Here is a 19,286-nt window from a genome sequence, read left to right on the forward strand (position 1 = left end):
AAACACAGTGCAACTAAAATCCTAAGAAGTTGGGAGGATAGGTTCCCCACATTTTGTCGTGATAAACAAGCTACCAGTTTAGCTTTTAATAAATATGTTATAACACTAAAGGCATATTTTGGATATTTTTTAGGCAATATATCGTCCAGTGCAAAATACTGGAACACCCAAGTAAACTCGTCTTGTCAGCTCGAATAGTCCGCACCATTGCTAAGTCGGCGCACCAAAAGGTAGGCGGGCGGCTAAAAAACAAACAACAACAACAAAAAACATCTGGGTTTTACTCTTTACTATCCGTTTACCATCAGAATTTTTAAAATTATTTATCTCTGGTTCATATTTTAATATGAGCAACAATGATTCAAATTAATCGTTTAATCTCACTTGTCTATACTTATATTGAGGTCACGCCTCCTTGACCGGCGAGTGGAAAACGACCCAACCCAGCGCCAAGCGGGAACGAGCGGGCAGTTGATGGTGATCTGTCGAAAACAGAGACAATTACAGCTGCCGACATTGAAAAGAAATCGCTAGCCCTTCTGCTAGCTGTACAAGGAGCAACTGAAGACTGAACATGCCGCGGGAAATTATAACTCTTCAGCTTGGACAGTGCGGAAACCAAAGTATGTTACGGAAGGGAATGGCTAACTTGCTGGATAAACGCAGACTGTATGGCAGAAGAACATTCTCTACATTATACTCTGCTTGATCTATTAGATTGTGTGCTAAATTGAAGCTAGTTATACAGATAGCTAATTCAGCTATAACGTATTTTCTTTATTTACCTGCTCTTTTGTCTTAGCTTAATGGCTAACGGGCCAATGTGATGAGTTAGCCGCTACTGCTAAGTAGATAGCAAGTTATATTATGCTAGTGTTTTTTTGGTTTATTTAACACATCTGTTAATGTAAATCGCGTGTCGTCTGTCTTTTCTTTCTGCAGTCGGCTTTGAATTCTGGAAGCAGCTGTGTGCTGAGCATGGCATCAGTCCAGAGGGGATCGTAGAGGAGTTTGCAACTGAAGGGACGGACAGGAAGGATGTGTTCTTTTATCAGGTAAATGCATCATCAGCTGAAGTAAACAGAAAAATATAGATATATAGAGGTATAAACATGAACGATTCTTTATCTGAAAATTCAGTTTTATTCATTTTAGCAGTTGTTCACAAGAAACAACCCAGCCTTATGCTTTTCAATGAAGTAGAGTAGCATGGAGCTCATTTATTTTTGGTCACTAGGTTTAAAGCTTAAAACTCGCCTGTGATTTACAGCTGTTAAAAAAAAATCTGCACTTTCCAATATGCATCTGGGCTGAAGATATGAGATCATACGTTTTGTGATTGTGTGTGTATTTTGTTGACAAGTTTATTGCACAAGATACAATACATTTTGCTAGAATACCTAAAAACAAAACTAAGTGTTGTTATTACAAACCACAAAGCAATCATAACAAATCAGTATACCCACTAATACCCTTCCAGCATGGTGGTGGGAGCTCATTTTGAAATCTTTATAGTTTGCAGGTATTTTAATAATAATAAATGAACTTTCATTGATCTGACGTTGGACAAATGTACCTCTGCATTTAACCCATCTCCTTGGGTAGCAGCGGGCTGCCACGGTGGGACGCCTTTGGGAACAATTGAGGGTTAAGGTTCTTGCTCAGAGAGCCAGAGTGGGAGTGGGTTTGAAACTCACAACCTCGGGATTCCAATCTCTATGTTCTAACCACTAGGCCGCCACTTCCCCTTCATTTTCAAATAAACCGTGCATGATAAAGTATCTCCGCAATTTATGAGGCCATGTACGTAAGTTAGGGATTGCTTCAGTACTAAAGCATTCAATAATCCTGATAAAAGAAATAATTCTGTGGAAAACGACTGAATAGGAGAAGATTGTAGATAGAAAATGACCCAGTAAACTTTAAAATCTTCATCCCAAAGGAATGTTGGTATGAATCACTGATATCATAAGGAACAGAAGTTGGGTTTTTGTTGCTAAAGTGATTCTGGACTTTCCTTTGTTGCACTGCTACACTTTAGCTTGGCTAGAATAGAGATCTGCATTATGGAGGTGGCAAAAATGATTCCTGACTCCAAACCTCGGCTTGCATTTATGCTTAAATGGAAATTAAGTTAACAGATAACAGATAAAGAATTAAACATTCTGGTTGTTCGTATGTTTAAATTATTTAGATGATTAAATGTATATTTACCCTTTTTAGATACAATATAATGGTTCATAGGAAATTTGAAACAATCAGAAAGTGTAACTTAAACTTGCTGCTACAGGTGAAACTTGACAAACTGAAAAACAGTCTACAAATACTAAAATACAATCTGCAGTGAGCCTGGGCTGCTTTTACTTCTCTAGATCTACTCTGTTAGGAATACAGCTGACACTGAAACTAATTCTGAAACTTTATTCTCACATTTTCATGTATTTGACTATATTTTGTAAATGTAAGCTGATGTGTTACACAAGTGGGTGTGTTGCTCCGAAAGGCATTTATACCAAAATAAGCACACTCTTATCAACAAACAGCATCCATTTATCGATCTTTTGGAAATAAAGACTCCAATTATCTCGAAGAATCATGAAGAAATCGCATCTGTTTGATATTTGCTACAGATTTAGTACCAATCACTCCCACCTCCCCTGATGTAATTTATGTTAGCTGTTGTTTTTCCTCGATTCCACAGCTTTATTGTCCCAAAGAAAAAATAAATGCCATAGTTTTCAGGCCTTTGGGGAGTTTTCAGAAAATTTTCAAAGTTTGAAGCTTACCTGTTTGCAAACAGCGCTGCGTGCTTGTTTCCGCTGATGAAGTTTTCTGTAGGGATGTTAGATATTCCACCATATTCCGGAGGAAAATTAAGGCGTAACAAAGCCATACATTCCCAAAATAGGGCGTACAATTTCTAATGTTTTTAGTAAAGGACGTACTATAGTACGGCCATACTCATTGCTACATAAAAGCCTGTACACTGTTAGTTAAAGTCCTCTGTTTTACTCTTTTTTTTTTTTTTTTTTTTTTAGAAATATACAATTTCAATTCAGTTTATTTATATAGCGCCAATTCACAACACGTCATCTCAACGCACTTTACAGTTTACCAGATCATCCAGTCAAATTGATACAAAGTTTTCTATCTAAGGAAAACCAGTTGATTGCATCGATTCATTGACTCAAATACAATCCCTCACACTCAGCATGCTTGTAGCGACAGTGGAGAGGAAAAACTCCCTTTTAACAGGAAGAAACCTCCAGCAGAACCAGGCTCAGTGTGAGCGGCCATCTGCTGAGGCCGACTGGGGTTCAAGGAGACAGAAGCAGAGATATGAAAAGAAGCTGTAAAAGGAGGCCCGGTCCAGGAAACACACAGCCAGGCAGACGAGCTCCGCGCCAGCTCCCATGTTAGAGGATGAAGAGAGCAAATCCAGCCAGTTCCAGTCAGAGAAACAGGACTACGGTACACTGAAAAACAGACCGATCTCCAACATCTATAAACAAGGGTGTTGATGGCAGCAGCACAGCTGATGTTTCTTTCCAGGATGGAGTCACAGCCAAACAGGAACAGACCAGTTGAAGCTACTATGAGAAAAAGCAGAGAGAGCAGAACGTTAGAGATTGAACTAACAGATTCTGCAGAGTGGGAGAATAGAGATAGAATGATAAAATGGGGGTCCCTATGTCTTCCAGCAGTCTAAACCTATAGCAGCATAACTATAGAGATAGCTCAGGATAACCTGAGCCACTCTAACTATAAGCTTTATCAAAAAGGAAAGTTTTAAGCCTAGCTTTAAAAGTAGACAGGGTGTCTGCCTCACGGACTAAAATTGGTAGTTGGTTCCACAGGAGAGGAGCCTGATGAATAAAAGATCTGCCTCCCATTCTACCTTTAGAAATTCTAGGAACCACTAGTAAACCTGCAGATTGAGAGCGAAGTGCTCTGTTAGGAACATAAGGAACAATAATATCTCTTATATAAGATGGAGTTTGGCCATTTAAGGCTTTATATGTGAGAAGGAGGATTTTAAATTCTATTGTGGATTCTGGAATATGAATATTTCACTGTATCAGTGTTTTTTTTTTACACATTTAATTGCTGATAAAGAGGCTAATTTTAGTTACTTACCTTCAGTCCCCAAGGAAAGAGCAACATCCCTTGTAACTGGGATGAGGTATACAATTATTTAACCCAAACCCTGACTGGTGAGGCCCAATTTTTAAGTTATTTCCTCCTTCCTTAATTTCAGGGAGCTGGTGCCAAAATTTTATGAACTTTCAGCAATTTCCCTCATCATGTTTGCGTTAAAACCTGCATCTCCACAATGCAGATCATCATCTAATTTTCTCTGAATATTCTAACCCTACTTCCCATTCATGATAGTCCTTTAAACAGATTTGTAATTATTGTAGGTAAGGATGAGAAACTTGTCCTCATCGATTTTTCAATTTTTTTATTTTAATCAGGTTGCTTTACTGTATCCTGATCATTTTTTATTGATGAATTTTCCTTCCAAAAAGGATAAATGCGTCCTCGTTATCCTTGTGATTTTAGGTACACCACCACTACTTGCCACTAGATGGCATAACAGTCATATGTGATGTCATAAACTAACATATACTGCAGGGACACTGACTGCTTCATCAGCTTCTAATCCCTGGTTGTTAATCTAACTCCTCAGGCTGATGATGAGCACTACATCCCTCGTGCCGTTCTGCTGGACCTTGAACCCCGCGTGATCCATTCCATCCTCAGCTCCCCGTACGCAAACCTGTACAATCCAGAGAACATCTACCTGTCTGAGCACGGAGGGGGTGCTGGGAACAACTGGGCCAGCGGATATTCACAAGTTGGTTTTGAGAAATGATCAATATTTTAATCAGTTTATTAATTTTATAAAATTTTTATCAGTCTAGTTTAAATTAACTACATTTTCACATTTGTTTTTGTTTTTTCCTTCTTCTTCCAGGGCAAAAAAATCCAAGAAGAGATCTTTGATATCATTGACCGAGAGGCAGATGGTAGCGACAGTCTGGAGGCAAGTCTGACACGTTTAACTTTGTGACTTTTAGGTTAATATGGACATTTTAACACTGATTTTTAGAAGAAAACATTTTTTTTTGTGGTAATGGCACACAACATTTGAGAGCAGATTATTAAAAAAAACCTTTGAGAATTTGTCTTAAAGTACAAAGTAATCCTTTTGTCAAAGTAAGTTTTCTGGTTTATTTTTTTGTATCTGCTTTAAGTCTTGTTTTTCTCGTGGTTTTGTAGCTTTTGACAATTTTTTTTTTTTGTAGCAAAGCGGCTGATTTTTCTTATAATTTTTTTTTCTAACCTGCTGTCTACACCATTGAAATGTTTAGCTTTTGCTCTGCCCCAAGTCACTTTTCCATTACTGCAGTGAATAGGGACGTGGTCTACTCGGACAGGGTGCTGTGTCTCAGTCGTGGTGATACGCACGCAGAAACAAAAATGACTCTAATCGAAACAAAATGCTAAAATAGTGCCAGAGCCCTTCCTGTGAAAACCAGCAAATTCCCTGCCATCTCCGTTATTCTTAGCCTCTTTATTTATTTTTTTTTCGGTGAACGCAATACAGCCTCCAGCTTCTCATAAAATAACACTCACATTTCCCCTCAGAGGTCTGCAATTTGTGTAAGTCCTTCACATTATGAGCCCACGTTATTATTTAGCGTGCGCTCTGGGTAGGAAGGTGGGCCGAGCTGCTGTTGGCATGTGTGTGTTAGCAGGGTGTGGTGTGCAGTGTGTTTGGTGATAATAGTTGGGGTGAATGTTGAAGGCAGGTATTACAGGCTTGACTTCTGTGGGGGGGCAAAGGAGGAAGCCCATTTGCGAGGTGGGGCCCTGCTACCATTTATATAACTGCTTAGGAAGCGAGGCGTTTGCTCACCCACACACTTTTCTGTTCTGCACCACTGGAGTCTACTGTAAGTTTTACAAACATGCTGCTGCCTGAGGGGGGTTGGTAGTGAGTAACCCTTTGTCCTTGCAGGGATTTGTCCTCTGTCATTCCATTGCCGGGGGAACTGGGTCAGGACTGGGTTCGTACCTGCTGGAGAGACTCAACGACAGGTCCACAAACCCTCTTACAGCTAACTTCCAGCTACTTACTTTAGATTTGGATTAGGATCTGGTGTGTGTAAATAAAATATTTCCTGCTCCGCAGGTACCCAAAGAAGCTGGTACAGACCTACTCTGTTTTCCCAAACCAGGATGAGATGAGTGACGTGGTTGTTCAGCCGTACAACTCGCTGCTCACTCTGAAGAGGCTCACCCAGAATGCAGACTGCGTGGTGAGCAGAGCTCTGTCGATTATGATCTTTACACTCATGAGAAAATGTGCACACAAGGCATTTCTTTCCTGAAAAGTTGTTATTATTATTATTACACTGTTGCTTTGCTGCGTATAAAAGGTCTGGTAGAGGGCTTAAATGTGGTGCTTTTGCTCCATTTATAATGATCTGTACATGTTTAATCCATCATTTGTTTAGAGAATGCTCTTTTGCAAAGCATTAGTTATTTAGAAACGATTAAATAAAAAGAAACCCCTACAAAATCAACATTGTTCATGATGTTGATCAGCTCGCCCACCCGCCATCAGTAAGCTTTTACATCCCACTCTTAATTAGTGGCCAGCTTGACTTCTGAAGAAACCCAACATTCTTCTATTTTTCTCCCAGCCCTGCAGCTGTCTCCGTTTTTAATCTTCACAGTTCCTTTATGGAAGACAAACAGAAACTTCTCCATTGCTTGCAAACCAATATACAGATTGCATTGGCAGCATTCAGGCCTTGCAAATGCAACTTATTAAATTTGATTTCTAAATATCTAATAGTATTAGACACAGACGCACTGGCGATCTAATGGCATTTCCTCTTAAATACCTACTTCCTCCAGGGTCTTGCATAAGGACCTAATGTTGTTTTAATTAGCCTGAGAGCTAATATAATCTACCATTATAATCGGTCTCCCTGTTGCAGTTGAGCAGCGTATCATGTATGTTCCACTTTCCTAACAACGGCTCACTGTCAGCCTCTTAAGCGATTCCTTGGCTGCGTCAGTGCTGCAATACTTTCTCACTCCTAACAGTGTGGCAATAGATTGAGAAGTGCTTTAACTTGTTCTTTTCGGTTTGTCCTATAATTGCCATCTGTGTTGTCCATCAGGTTGTGCTGGATAACACCGCTCTGAACCGCATTGCTACAGACAGGCTGCACATCCAGAACCCCTCCTTCTCCCAGATTAATCAGCTGGTGAGTAAGATGTCGGTTTATATTTCATGCTCATCTATTTATCTCCAAGGGTGTATTTGAACATCGCACATTATTTTGAAACGGAAGAGCCACTGGGCATCAACTAAAATATCACAAACTGGTTTAACAGGTTGGTTGGAGCATAAACTTGATAGCTGCTTTTAAGAGCTTGTCACTTCCTTTAACACCTATTTACTGTCTCTGAAACTGTTGATAATGTGATTTGCTTTGACAAAAGAAAAGGTTTCACTGTGGGCATGGTGTCCTTTTGGGGTGTTTCTCAATGGAAGCAGACCCTAAGGTTTCTCGAGGTTGCTTCGAACAACATATTACCTCAAGCTTTTGGGATGTTTTAGATGTGTGTAATGTTTTCTTTGAAAGAAAAGGCCCTTTTGTCTTGCACTCCTGTTTATTCCAAACTTTCTGAAAGTAAAGATTTAGAACAATAGCTGCAATAAATGCTGCTGCCTCTGGTCTAGCTTTCTGACTACCCCTTTTCACACATTTTATGGATTACCTATACTGTACAGAGATATATATTAATATAATGCCAGATTGTTTTGGGATTCCTTTTAAATCCTGTCCATGATATGTCACCTTTCTGCGAACTGTGACAAGATGCAACAAGTTTGAGATCCTTAAAGCCAATCTAGATCTTCATTTATCAGCTTCTAATTTTCCATACAGGTTTCAACAATCATGTCTGCCAGCACAACTACGCTACGTTACCCGGGCTACATGAACAACGACCTGATCGGCCTGATTGCCTCACTAATTCCCACTCCTCGTCTCCATTTCCTCATGACTGGTTATACGCCCCTGACCACCGACCAGTCGGTGAGTTATTACTGATCCTTACTGGCTGAAATATGCAACATGAGATGCAAATGTGATGTTAGGGTTGCAGTCACTGATGATGCCACGTCTCAGGTTGCCAGCGTGAGGAAAACCACAGTGCTGGATGTGATGAGGAGGTTATTGCAACCCAAGAATGTGATGGTATCCACGGGAAGAGAGAGACAGCCCAATCACTGCTACATTGCTATCCTGAACATCATCCAGGGGGAAGTTGACCCCACACAGGTATGATGGCATACTGTGTGTGTGTGCAAAGTTAAATTCTATCTGAAATGATGAATGGTCATATTTAAACGATAAACATGTGCGCTATAGGTCCATAAAAGCCTTCAAAGGATCCGGGAGCGAAAACTGGCCAATTTTATTCCCTGGGGTCCAGCCAGCATCCAGGTGGCTTTATCCAGGAGGTCCCCGTACCTGGCCTCGGCTCACAGAGTGAGCGGCTTGATGATGGCCAACCACACAAGCATCTCTTCTGTAAGTTTTCTTCAAAATCTTCTTCCTCTCATCCAGTCTGATAGGAACTGTGTTAAAAAAAAAACACTTAAGTTTCTGTCATGCTTTAGTGGCGCAGTGGAGACCTTAGTCCTCTATGCAGCCGACCCGGGTTCGAATCTGACCTGTGGTCCTTTGCCGCATGTTTCTCCCCCTATCTCATACCCCCTTTCCTGTCAGTCCACTGTCAAAAAACCAGCCACTAGTGCTGTAAAAATTCAACAACAAAACAAACAACAAAACAAACCAAAGTTTGAAGCAGTTTAAAATCTTAAAAAAACACTGAAGCCATCACCTTTAGCTTCATTACAAGCTGGAACTATTATGTTCTCATTAGTGAGTTATTTTCTGTAAAGAAAAGAATAAAAAACAGTCAAAAGTAAAAAGTCTGATAAGGAATGTGAATCTTTCCCTGTTCTAATCCTAGTTTTGTCCTCTGTTTTAGCTCTTTGAGCGCACGTGCAGACAGTATGACAAACTAAGAAAGCGTGAGGCATTCCTGGAACAGTTTCGAAAAGAGGACATCTTCAAGGAAAACTTTGACGAGCTGGACAACTCCCGTGAGGTTGTGCAGCAGCTTGTGGACGAGTACACCGCGGCAACACGGCCTGACTACATCTCCTGGGGCACACAAGATCAGTGACCGTGGTCTGTGACTGGCCATAGCTGCTGTTCTGACATTTATTTATTAGCATGTAATGATAGTTTAAGAGGTGGTGATCAATGTTTATACCAACTCATTAACCAAAGTGTTTCCTGGACTGGCATTCTGTTCTGGAGAATCAGAATCCTTGGTGATCTACATGTTCCTGTAACAAATAGTTTCCAGAGTTATTGCAAGTAATCACTGACGGCATCAGTTAATGTTCATTTCTTTTGCTTCCAGTCCTTCAATGTTAAACAACCTGTTGCCTTTTTATCTATTTTTCTACAGAGTTCAGTAGTTTTTGTTGAATTTTCATTCTTGCCCACTACCCACAGATTTCAAAGGAAGATATTTAATGTAGGTTTTGCCAAACCTCACATTTCTGACTTAAAGGTACCAAAGGTACCTCTGTTTTAAAGACTAACTGGTTCTCTGTAGAGTCTGAGGTGTATTGTTCCTTATTACTGTTTGATGGACCTGTAAGATGAATAAAAATGTTTTCTATTACTGCACTTCTTTACTTCATCCTTATTTGGGTGGAAACATACATTTCCTGTTGTCATCTACGATATGATGCAATATCTCACCTGGAGCACCATGTAATCAGTTCGAGGAACAATTGATGTTCTTTTTCCAGGTGGATCATCAAAATAAGTGGTCCACCTAATTGTTAATCATCCTGTTATGTTTACGTAAGCATGTACTCATGTTCAGTCACCGGGGGTGAGTCTGACATGGTAGAAAAATTGCAAATCTTTCAGAAAATAAGCTTGTATGAGTGATGCAAATAGCAACTTTTAAACAGCGTGCACAAGGAGAAATGAGCTGTTACGTGCTCTCAGGAGCAGGTACAGGGTTGTGCATGTGCATTTTTTTTTCTTTTTTTAAGTTGGTCTTTTCAAAAATTCGTGAAAATCTTCCACTATACTTTTCAGGCTCATTACCTGTAAGGGCCAATTCTTGTTTAAGCAGGAATGAAATAAAGCGTACCTAGAGGGGCTGATCTTGGCTGGTCTTCTGGAGATAAATCATATCGTGTGCTCTGTGTTTAGATGGCTTGGTGGAAAGTAGGAAATCCAACACGTTGGATTGTCCTGGCCTGATACCATAACCCAGTGTTTTTCAACCCTGGTCCTCAAGGCACACTGCTCTGCATCTTTTGGATGTTTCTGAACTTCAGCACACCTGATTCAGATGATTGCAGTTCAGCAAAGCCTGATAATCTATCAATTGATAACAGGTGTGTGAAAGCTGGGAAACATCTAAAACATGCAGGGCAGTGTGCCTTGAGGACCAGGGTTGAAAAATACTGTCCTAACCTATCTGCTTTATGAAGATAACCTGCTTGGATCATTTTTTTTTTTTAAATCTGTATCTGTAGAGTTCTAAACCAAGACTCAACCTGCTTTTTTAAGATGATTACTGGTTGCAGACATCACTTTTCATTCAAATTAATCATTAAAACATACCTGGCTGCAGAGAAATGAGGAATTAAGAGCTTAAGGAACACTGACAATACAGTAAAATGGGTATTTGTTTTATTAATTACAGTATTTATAGTTTTTATTGCACTCCCAAGTTAGTTAAAAATAGTGCAATTAAATATACACATTACATAAAAAGGTACCATGCAGCTTACAGTCTAGCTTAATACTAAACAATGACATTTGCCTTTTTTTTCTTTACATAAACCTTGCATGGAGCTGCCTGCAGCTGCAGTGGAAAAAGCTAAAGACCTGCTTCTGCATCAGAAACAGGGCAATGACTTGTCAAGGCTTTTCATGGCATAGAAAGAAAGTGTTCAAAATGGTTATTTTCTAGTGTGTAGCAGATATCACTTTAGGATTATCCTTACAAAAAAATATACAATTGACTCTTGAATATTCATCTTGGAAGGCATGAGGATGTCCAAGTATGATTAAATTCGGTTTCTGTTTGTTGGCTTTTTCTCTAAAAGATAATAAAAGTTAGTCTTTGGTCCAAGTTTAGCTTTTCAAGGAAAATTAAAATAAGAAAAAAAGGGAAAAGGAGGTGGAGAAAATTAACAGCAGAACCAAACAAACCTATGGCCCTGGTCACTGAGAGCAAACTTAAAGATAAGTCTGGGTCTACATTTAAGACGGACAGTTTTTGTTTTTGAAAGTCTGCATAAATAATACAAAAGCTTCTGAATTAGAACTTTTTTTTTCTCGAAGGCTGGCGACCTGTGGGGCACAGAATGCTGTCTATGACGTAGCTTTGTGGCGTTCCTTCCATTAAATAAAGTAGCACCCGTTCTCTTCAGCAGAACAGTGCTGTATCGGGTCAGGTGTTAAGTCTTCTCCGAGTTAAAGGTCCAGAACCACAGTCGAGAAAAGCAGCACCACAAGGAGAGAGGAGTCAGAACATATGGTGGCAACGTGCTTAAATACTTGAAAATCCGTTGATTTTTTTTTTACGCACACAGCCGTGGATCCTGAATGCATCATCAATGAAATGGCTTTAGTGATCAGACTGACACCCTGGCAGGCAGTCATGGCAGCCAAAGTAAAATTAGCCACAGAGCTCCAACATCTGCTTCCAGTTCTAAGTTCACATGGCCTCGCCTGTATCAACACTTCAGGTAATTGAAGCTCAGTTGGGATCTTAAGAAAACCGATGAAGGAGCCAGGGAGAGTCAGGGTGTCAGTGAATGTTCCAAATAGTATTCCAGCAGTGCAAAAGGGACGTCTGCCTTCTAGGAAAAGACGGAGAGAGAAACTAGGGGAGAAGGTGTTTTTGCTTCAGAGATGGAGCTTTAATAGGTTCTTATGATTGCTGCAAGTCTTAATGTCTGAGGTGGTAGTACGAAACATCTCGTTGAGGGTGCGGTGAAGTTGGGTTTATTGCCATCTAGTGTAACAAAGATGGAGGGTGGGGAGGGGTTGAGGGTGTGAACGACACCTCATCAGTAACAGCGCTGGTTCTCTGTGTACTCTCGGGCCCCTTGCCTTTCCTTGCACTGTCCGAAGCTTGTCATTCTAAGATGGGTTTCTTTAACTGCAATACTCTGGGAAGGTTTATTTTCCTAGATGGGGAGGAAACAGCTCTCTTGTATTGGCTGCAGCTTCATTCCCAATTGAGAAGGCCAAGAATCTTCAGGGAAGAAGAATGGTGATGGTAGGCTAAGAGCTGCTATTAAACAGGGTGAGACGGCAGCTCCAGGAGTGTGGGTGTGGAGGCCATATGACGGAAACCCACGTCTGTGCTTTCTCTGAAGGTGATGGTGTCTGGGTCTTCCCCTTTACCTCGCTGGCGATGTATGGCACTGAAATAGGCGTTCATCAGCTGCATGATCTCAGTCAGCTGTGGTGAAAACAGAGAGAGAGAGAAGGGTCAAACTTGTGGCAGTCTCGGTATCCGTCTGGCACCGTCACATGAGGGTGGAGGAAGATTATGTCATCCAGAAGCAGATGATGCAAATATTTGGCAATTATTGAGGACATCTAGTTCACACCCCTTTATAGGAACATTCTGTGAATATAGTCAGTTTGAACTTTTCAAAAGCAGTCACCACCCTTTCATTTCTCTGCATTTTGCCAAATTACAATCGTAAACCTTATGCAAGTTTTTACTGAAAATCATTTTTACAATAACATTTTTATTTGAACTTTTAAAAATTAAAGAGCAGACTGACACCTCAGTAGTTCAAGACTGATGCATCTAAAAGCATGTAGCCTATTTTCCTGAATTTATTTCGGTGCAGGAATTCCAGCACTGTTATGCGGATGTGGCATCAAGCGCGTCCGTGTTAAATGGATCGGAGCTATCAAACAATCAAAGCATTATATTTGAGATGGATTTTTATGAATATTCAGAACTGACTGGCATCCATCTCAACTCTGACACCAATGGTGACCCCAGGTAAGGTGAAAAAGAAATCTTGTCAAGTATGAGTGAGAGCTACGAGAAACAAGAGTGCTGCAATTTGGTCACAGGTGCCAGTATCATTAGAAAAGGTATGGGGTATTGCTAGCTAATAAAAGAAGCCATTCAACCCCCATTCCAAAGGGGTGGACCCGTTTCAGTTTGCATGTTTTCTTAACAAAAACAAGGCTTTGTTGGGCTATGATATAAATCCTCAAACTCAACGCTATTCCTGACATTTTTAATTGAAAAAGATTCTTTGATGGGAAGCGTAACGTCTTCAAACTTGGAAACGAAGTCCAGTGGATTGTTTTTTTTTTTACTTTTTTGGAAGGACTATGAACTAGTTGACTGGGAATATTCATCAGCACATCATTAGAAAACTCTGTTATACCTCTTTAAGTATGTCTGTAATAGAACAACAAATAGCAAGTATAGTAAACAGGGTAGGAAAACAGTAATAAAGAGGCTAGGTGGTTCTAGGAACTATTAACTATGGGGGATAAATTAAAATGTATGCTACAATTTTGTTTTTTTTTTATTGACAAAATAAAAAAATACATACAATTTCACATTTCCACACCATATAAGTTTGTCTTTGTAACATGATAAAATGTGGATAACTTTGAGGAGTATGTGTGCTTTTACAAAGTACTAAATTGTTCATGAATCATAAGAGAAAACATAGAATTATATTTGACCCTCTGTTTACCTGACCGGAATAAACTTCAGGACACTTTTTCTTCTAATTCTTCCCTCAAAAGAACAGCTCTAAGTTAAACAGTCACCTGCTCATAAAATAACAATAATCCTTTTATTCGGTCGCTAAAGCTGCACTGATAATCAAATCTTTCTCTGCCCAGAGGTTCAGAGCCCTTCCTACTAATGTCAGACCACTATAAGGACTTCAGCTCACACAAGAAGAAGTCTTACTGGGCTGCACTTCAATTTGCCTGTGAGCCCAATAAATAAATAAAAGCCACTCTTGTGCCTCACTGGAGATCACAGAGGGATTTTTTGTTCCCTGTGGGAAGATGCAAGGAAGTCGGTCCAGTGAAAGGCAAGATTTGTTCTCAACAGGGGGAAGGGAGTGTCTGTCTGGAAGAGCATCTAAATTTCTGAGAAATGTTCAGCCTAATATTTTAATTTAACCACAGCAATAAAATTCAACTCCACGCCATTTAATACCAGGAAGTTTGACTTGTGGTGGTCGCAACTGGCTTGAAAGAGGTGACAGGTTGTGTGCTCTCCATTCAGACTAAATTAACTTTTTTTCTTTTTAGGTATAGCAAATAGCTGAAAGGAATCAGGGGGGTATGGTGAGAGGACAGTGTTCAACACTTCTCCTGTGCTGCAGGACACAGCGTCCTGATAAGGCTATTCGTCTCAACAAGCACTACCATGAAGATGGCTTGAGATTTTGCAGATCTGGGATGTGTGAGCCTTCTTTACCTTGCTGGTTTCAAATATGAGATCCCGATCTCCAGCTGTGATCTTGAAGGTGTTGCTGTCAGACATGCCGTAAGAGCAAATCTGGCCATAAGGGAAAGACTCCAAGGCCTCTGATTCTCCCTGTTTGTAGATGGACACGGATGTAGCAGCTACACCCAACCACAACTTCTGGGAAACATTCCCTGTTGAACTCTGCAAGCAGAAAGAGAGAAAAGATGAGAGAAGGCTCCAGGTAAGCTCAAGCTAAAGCACCGCCCCATCCAAATACTCACAATGTAGAAGTCCACCTCATAAAGAGTGCATCCAAAGCCTGACCACTGGCGTGCAATTGTGAGGTAGGCAGCCATACTTTCCCTGCTACTGTAGCCAGCTAGACCTTTCCAACGTTCCAAGATGGCTGTCGTTACAACCGCTGCTTCCTCCTTCAGCCGACTGCGCAGAAACTTATCGTTCTCCATCTTTTGTTTATGTGCGACCGTAGCCGAGTGGCTCCACAGCGTCCCGGCCAGGAGGCCTGCCGGGAACCGCTGCGTCACAGGACACTCCTGAGCCGCCACCTGGCAGGGGGGTGCCGCTTGCGGGGCTGACAGAGACATTAGGACGCGTGTTTCAAGCATGTGACCAGGGAATAGTTCGTCCAGAGGTGGGAAGGGGACATGTGTGCTGAAGTCACCCATGAGGCTCTGAAGCCTGAGGGCTGCCAGTGCAAGCAGGTCCTCCTCACAGGCTGGAAGCTGTCCACGCACCACCATCTCATGGCACTGCAGCACAAAGACCAGGAGAGACAAAAGGTCACGGCTGTTCCCAATAACCTGAATCCAATCGCATCTGGCCCACCCTGTTTTATTGCTCTATATAAATCTTTTATAGAAGTCCTCAGGAAAAATCCTGTACTGACACGACCTTTTGACCCTGCTTCAACTGAACCAACACTATTAGTCATACTTTTTATGTTTTCTGCATTCTCTTCAACAATCGCATTGTGTCAAATGGCTGTGAGTCAAGCTTGTTCCATAACTTTATTTAGAAAAGAAAGAAGGACTTGCTGCAGGGAAAAAAATGTGATCCCAATATAGGTCACTTATTAAAGCCAAAGTAGAAAGAGAAAACATTTTTTTCTGCATTACCTGCTCAAAGAGGAATAAATATTCTATGCTGTCCTCCGATATGCTGTCAGCGTCCAGCAGGCAGTAGAGCTTAAAACATATTTTCCACTGGGATTTAGACTCCGACTCTTTGGTGGTGAAGCTACAAATGGAAAGAAGGGTTTAATTTGTTAAATCAGTCTTTATCTTATTTAACATAAAACTCATGTTTAACTTATTCTGACTAAATTTGACCAATGTATAATATAAGATATATATATACACAAGCGTCTACAAAGGCCTGCCTTCAAAGCAGGCCGTCAGGCTTGGCCAACCAGAACCTAAAACATCCTTTCTGTTCTGGTTTTGGATGTGGCATTTCATTTTAAACTGACTATATGCCACAATGTCCAAACTTGTTAAGTATCCTAGAAGAGATGGGAAAAAAGAAAGTATCTATAATGCTGTTCTAATGTCACAAAAAGCTTAAATTTGTGACAGGTGTTTTGGCTCTGGCTGATATTAAAAAGGAAAAAGTAGGAATATGTTTTTATACCTGGTCAGGACATCAGCGATCAGAGAGTTCCCTGCAACCGGCTGCTCCCACAGTGCATTCTGCTCATACAGTGCAAATGTATTTTTACTATCTTGAAGGCCCAGTCTCTCTTGCATCCTTCGGACCACCTGGAGAATAAAGAGAAGAGACTGATTTTGGAAAGATGTTTATGGTAGTTGAAGCTTTTCTTTTCTGTGTAAAACACAAAGAATCTGAAAAGCCTGATAAAGCGTTAAATCGACCAAGATGACCATAAATAAATGGTCCCAAACCTCATTGGCTGTGGTGTGTGAGCTGATGTAGAGCTGGCAGGATCCGGGGCCAGGGTAGTGCACGGTGCACAGCATCTCCTGTCGGTTCATCAGCATCTGGATCTCCTCCCATGATGGCACACACTCCCGACATTTTGTCTTTTCCAAAGCCTCGCTGATGAATGATGCATAGTTATCCATCTCGGATTCAGGACTTTGGCTCTGAATTCTGTAGGGACCGTGAAAAGAATGAGAAAAAGTATCTGTTTGCAGTGCTATATAAACTGCAATCCATGATTCAGAGAGGATTGTCAATGCTGATGATATTAGCAGGCTCAGTTTGTGGACTTTAAACTCTTTCACAATGTTCCTTTGATTGAGCTCCATTCTTTACTTTCTCTTGGTCTGGAAATATAATAAAGTAAATGAGGCAGGAAATGAAAAATGTTCTCACTCTAACAGTTAAAGACCTAAATAAGTCAATGTCACCCAGTCCTTTAAATCAAAAAAACTTGTACGATATAGGAAGAGGCCTGAGCAGCAGTGACCTGCTGTTTCCTTACAGCAGAGTGATAAGGAGAGGTGGGTGAGACGAAAGGGGAAGAGGGCACGAACATCAAGTGGAGCCTGAGGTCTGACATACTTTGTGAGCAATAAAGGGCGTGAAATATATAGCAATGGAGTTATGAGTTCAGCGCTGTGTAAACAGAGAGGGAAGGGCACGGAAGAAAACAATAGTGATCAAATATTCATCTAAAAATCTAACCCATCAAAGAAAGTAGTTGCCAGACACAGAGAAGCACACTCATTTACTCCAGTGTCCTGCCCTCTCATAACTAGATGGCCACAGGGTGGGATTTGTCCCGCTGAAACATAATCAGGAATGTTCCACTGAGCCTCTGTGATCCTTCCTATACTCTCCTTTCCTCTCCTTGGCCCTCTTTGCTGCTTCCTGCTTTCTTGCCCCCTCTTGCTCTGCTTTCTTTCTCCTGGCCTATTCCCTCTGACAGCAGACATTCCCCACGGGTTTCTCAGGGCACCGGGGGAGTGAAGGAGGAGCGTTTTTTGGGCCGGGTGCCCAGCTCCACACTCAGCTCTTGCCCAGCTGCAGCCTCAGCGCAGATCCGCTGAGAGAGAAAGTGCGTGAGAGCGACAGTGAGACGTATCAAAACACAGAGCCAGCGAGTTCCACAGTGTTATTATAAATTGCCATTGCATGCAACTGTTCCATTAGCTAGAGGGCAATTCCCAGTGTAGAAACATAGATAGAAAACTGGCGGTTTGATGGCACGGTGTTGGAAAGTCGAGAGCAGGAGGCTCAGCACTGCTAACAACTTTGATAAGTAGGCTTGACAGAAGGGCTAATTCAGACCTGCAAATCCAGCCTTCGAACACCGTTTCTGTCCTCGGGAGCATGTTAACAATGTGGGAGCAGATCATGCTACTATACGTAAACTAGTGGTTAGCCATACTGGCGCCTGCTTTTTGTCCAACGTCTAGACTCCATGTTCTCCCTGCCACTATTGGTTCACCTTCATGTCCCAGTTAAACCTGTTCTACACCCCCACACTCCTCCCTGTCACTATTAACCAACTCTTGGCCTGATGTCCCATTTCACTCTGACTCAGCTCAGTCTAATGTAAAGGTTTGACAACTGCACGCTGATACTGCAAACTGTCAAAGGCAGTTGACATGCTCTTGTGCTTTCAATCGGTCTTCCAACGGCAAACTTTTCTAAAAAGATGAGTCAGACACACCAAAAAAAATAAATAAAATATGCATCATATATATATATATATTTATATATATGCACATATATACATAGTAAAATGTCCTGGCTTTGAGCTTGTAAACACAGGGAGAAGATAAAAGCTGGCGATTAAGGTTCATGGGACTTGTATTTACCACGAGTAATTCCTCTCTGAAAATGTCCTTTTCTAATATGTTCAGGTCAATCCATGGTAAGGTTTCAATGGGTTTCTGTTTTGGAAAAAATGCTGAAAATATTTCGCCATTAATTTAATTCCGTCCAAAGTCCTTCTAGTAAAATACCAGAGAAAGTGGCAGAGGGGATTGAGTGTTTTTCAATTTGTATGGACAGCATAAACTCTTGAGTAGTTTTGGAAGCCGGAGCTCATGACAGGCAGAGTTGGGAGAGTTCCCTTTGCGAGTTGGAAAATTTGAAACGAGTAAGGAAAACATTTTATGCCTTTAAAGACAAAAAAGAATGCATTCACCAAAATGTATTTTAGAGACGCATGTATGCCAATCAGAAGCGCTCATAGAAGTGAGCAAAGATAGATCACAAGAGTAAAGTGATGTCCCACCAAATGTGTTGCTGCACACTGCTGTTTAAGAGGCTGAAAGGATGCTACTGCTTCTTCACAAGAAGAAAAAAATCTGCCATTGAAAATATTTCTATTTAATAATGCTGTAAAATACTCCTTTTAAGTTAGCTCTATTTTGAAGCTTAGCTACATGGCTGTTGAGCAGGCGACTGCAGGCTTGCTAAACGAGCACAAAGCCTGACTAACAACCAGCTACTATCAACTGGTTATACTTGTTTTACTCAATAAATATCAGAACAGTCAAAAGGATAACACTTTGCACAATAAGCACTGAAATTTGTACACTTATTGCATGTTTATTTTAAATAGTACAGTATTTGTCATATTTCCTGGATCAGTTTTACATTTGTAGGATACATTTTTTTTGCCAATTTTTGATAATTAAATTAAATTATGTTATAAAATTTTCTTTAAATGTTTGGAT

At 40.8% G+C, this 19,286-nt stretch overlaps 2 protein-coding genes across 2 annotated transcripts in view; one reads left to right on the plus strand and one right to left on the minus strand.

The window, feature by feature from the left end:
• The first annotated feature begins 429 nt into the window (after positions 1 to 429).
• Positions 430 to 9,797, plus strand: tubg1 (tubulin, gamma 1). Its single transcript, XM_038278273.1, has 11 exons — positions 430 to 623; positions 943 to 1,055; positions 4,691 to 4,858; positions 4,979 to 5,047; positions 6,026 to 6,105; positions 6,200 to 6,326; positions 7,200 to 7,286; positions 7,974 to 8,123; positions 8,217 to 8,369; positions 8,460 to 8,621; positions 9,085 to 9,797. The coding sequence occupies exons 1-11, from the start codon at positions 575 to 577 to the stop codon at positions 9,280 to 9,282; spliced, it is 1,356 nt and encodes a 451-aa protein (XP_038134201.1). The 5' UTR covers positions 430 to 574; the 3' UTR covers positions 9,283 to 9,797.
• A 1,009-nt stretch (positions 9,798 to 10,806) lies between these two features.
• plekhh3 (pleckstrin homology, MyTH4 and FERM domain containing H3) overlaps positions 10,807 to 19,286 on the minus strand; it is a 43,046-nt gene continuing 34,566 nt past the window's right edge. Inside the window, exons 8-13 of the mRNA XM_038278277.1 lie at positions 16,536 to 16,743; positions 16,264 to 16,391; positions 15,750 to 15,870; positions 14,895 to 15,383; positions 14,623 to 14,814; positions 10,807 to 12,609 (exon numbers count right to left, since the gene is read on the minus strand). Of these exons, the coding sequence (XP_038134205.1) occupies positions 12,442 to 12,609; positions 14,623 to 14,814; positions 14,895 to 15,383; positions 15,750 to 15,870; positions 16,264 to 16,391; positions 16,536 to 16,743 (1,306 nt within the window). The 3' untranslated portion in view covers positions 10,807 to 12,441. The remainder of the gene's footprint in view (positions 12,610 to 14,622; positions 14,815 to 14,894; positions 15,384 to 15,749; positions 15,871 to 16,263; positions 16,392 to 16,535; positions 16,744 to 19,286) is intronic.

Source organism: Cyprinodon tularosa, unplaced genomic scaffold (genome assembly GCF_016077235.1).
Source record: "Cyprinodon tularosa strain WSP-4 unplaced genomic scaffold, ASM1607723v1 ctg14, whole genome shotgun sequence".
Lineage (NCBI taxonomy): Eukaryota > Metazoa > Chordata > Actinopteri > Cyprinodontiformes > Cyprinodontidae > Cyprinodon > Cyprinodon tularosa.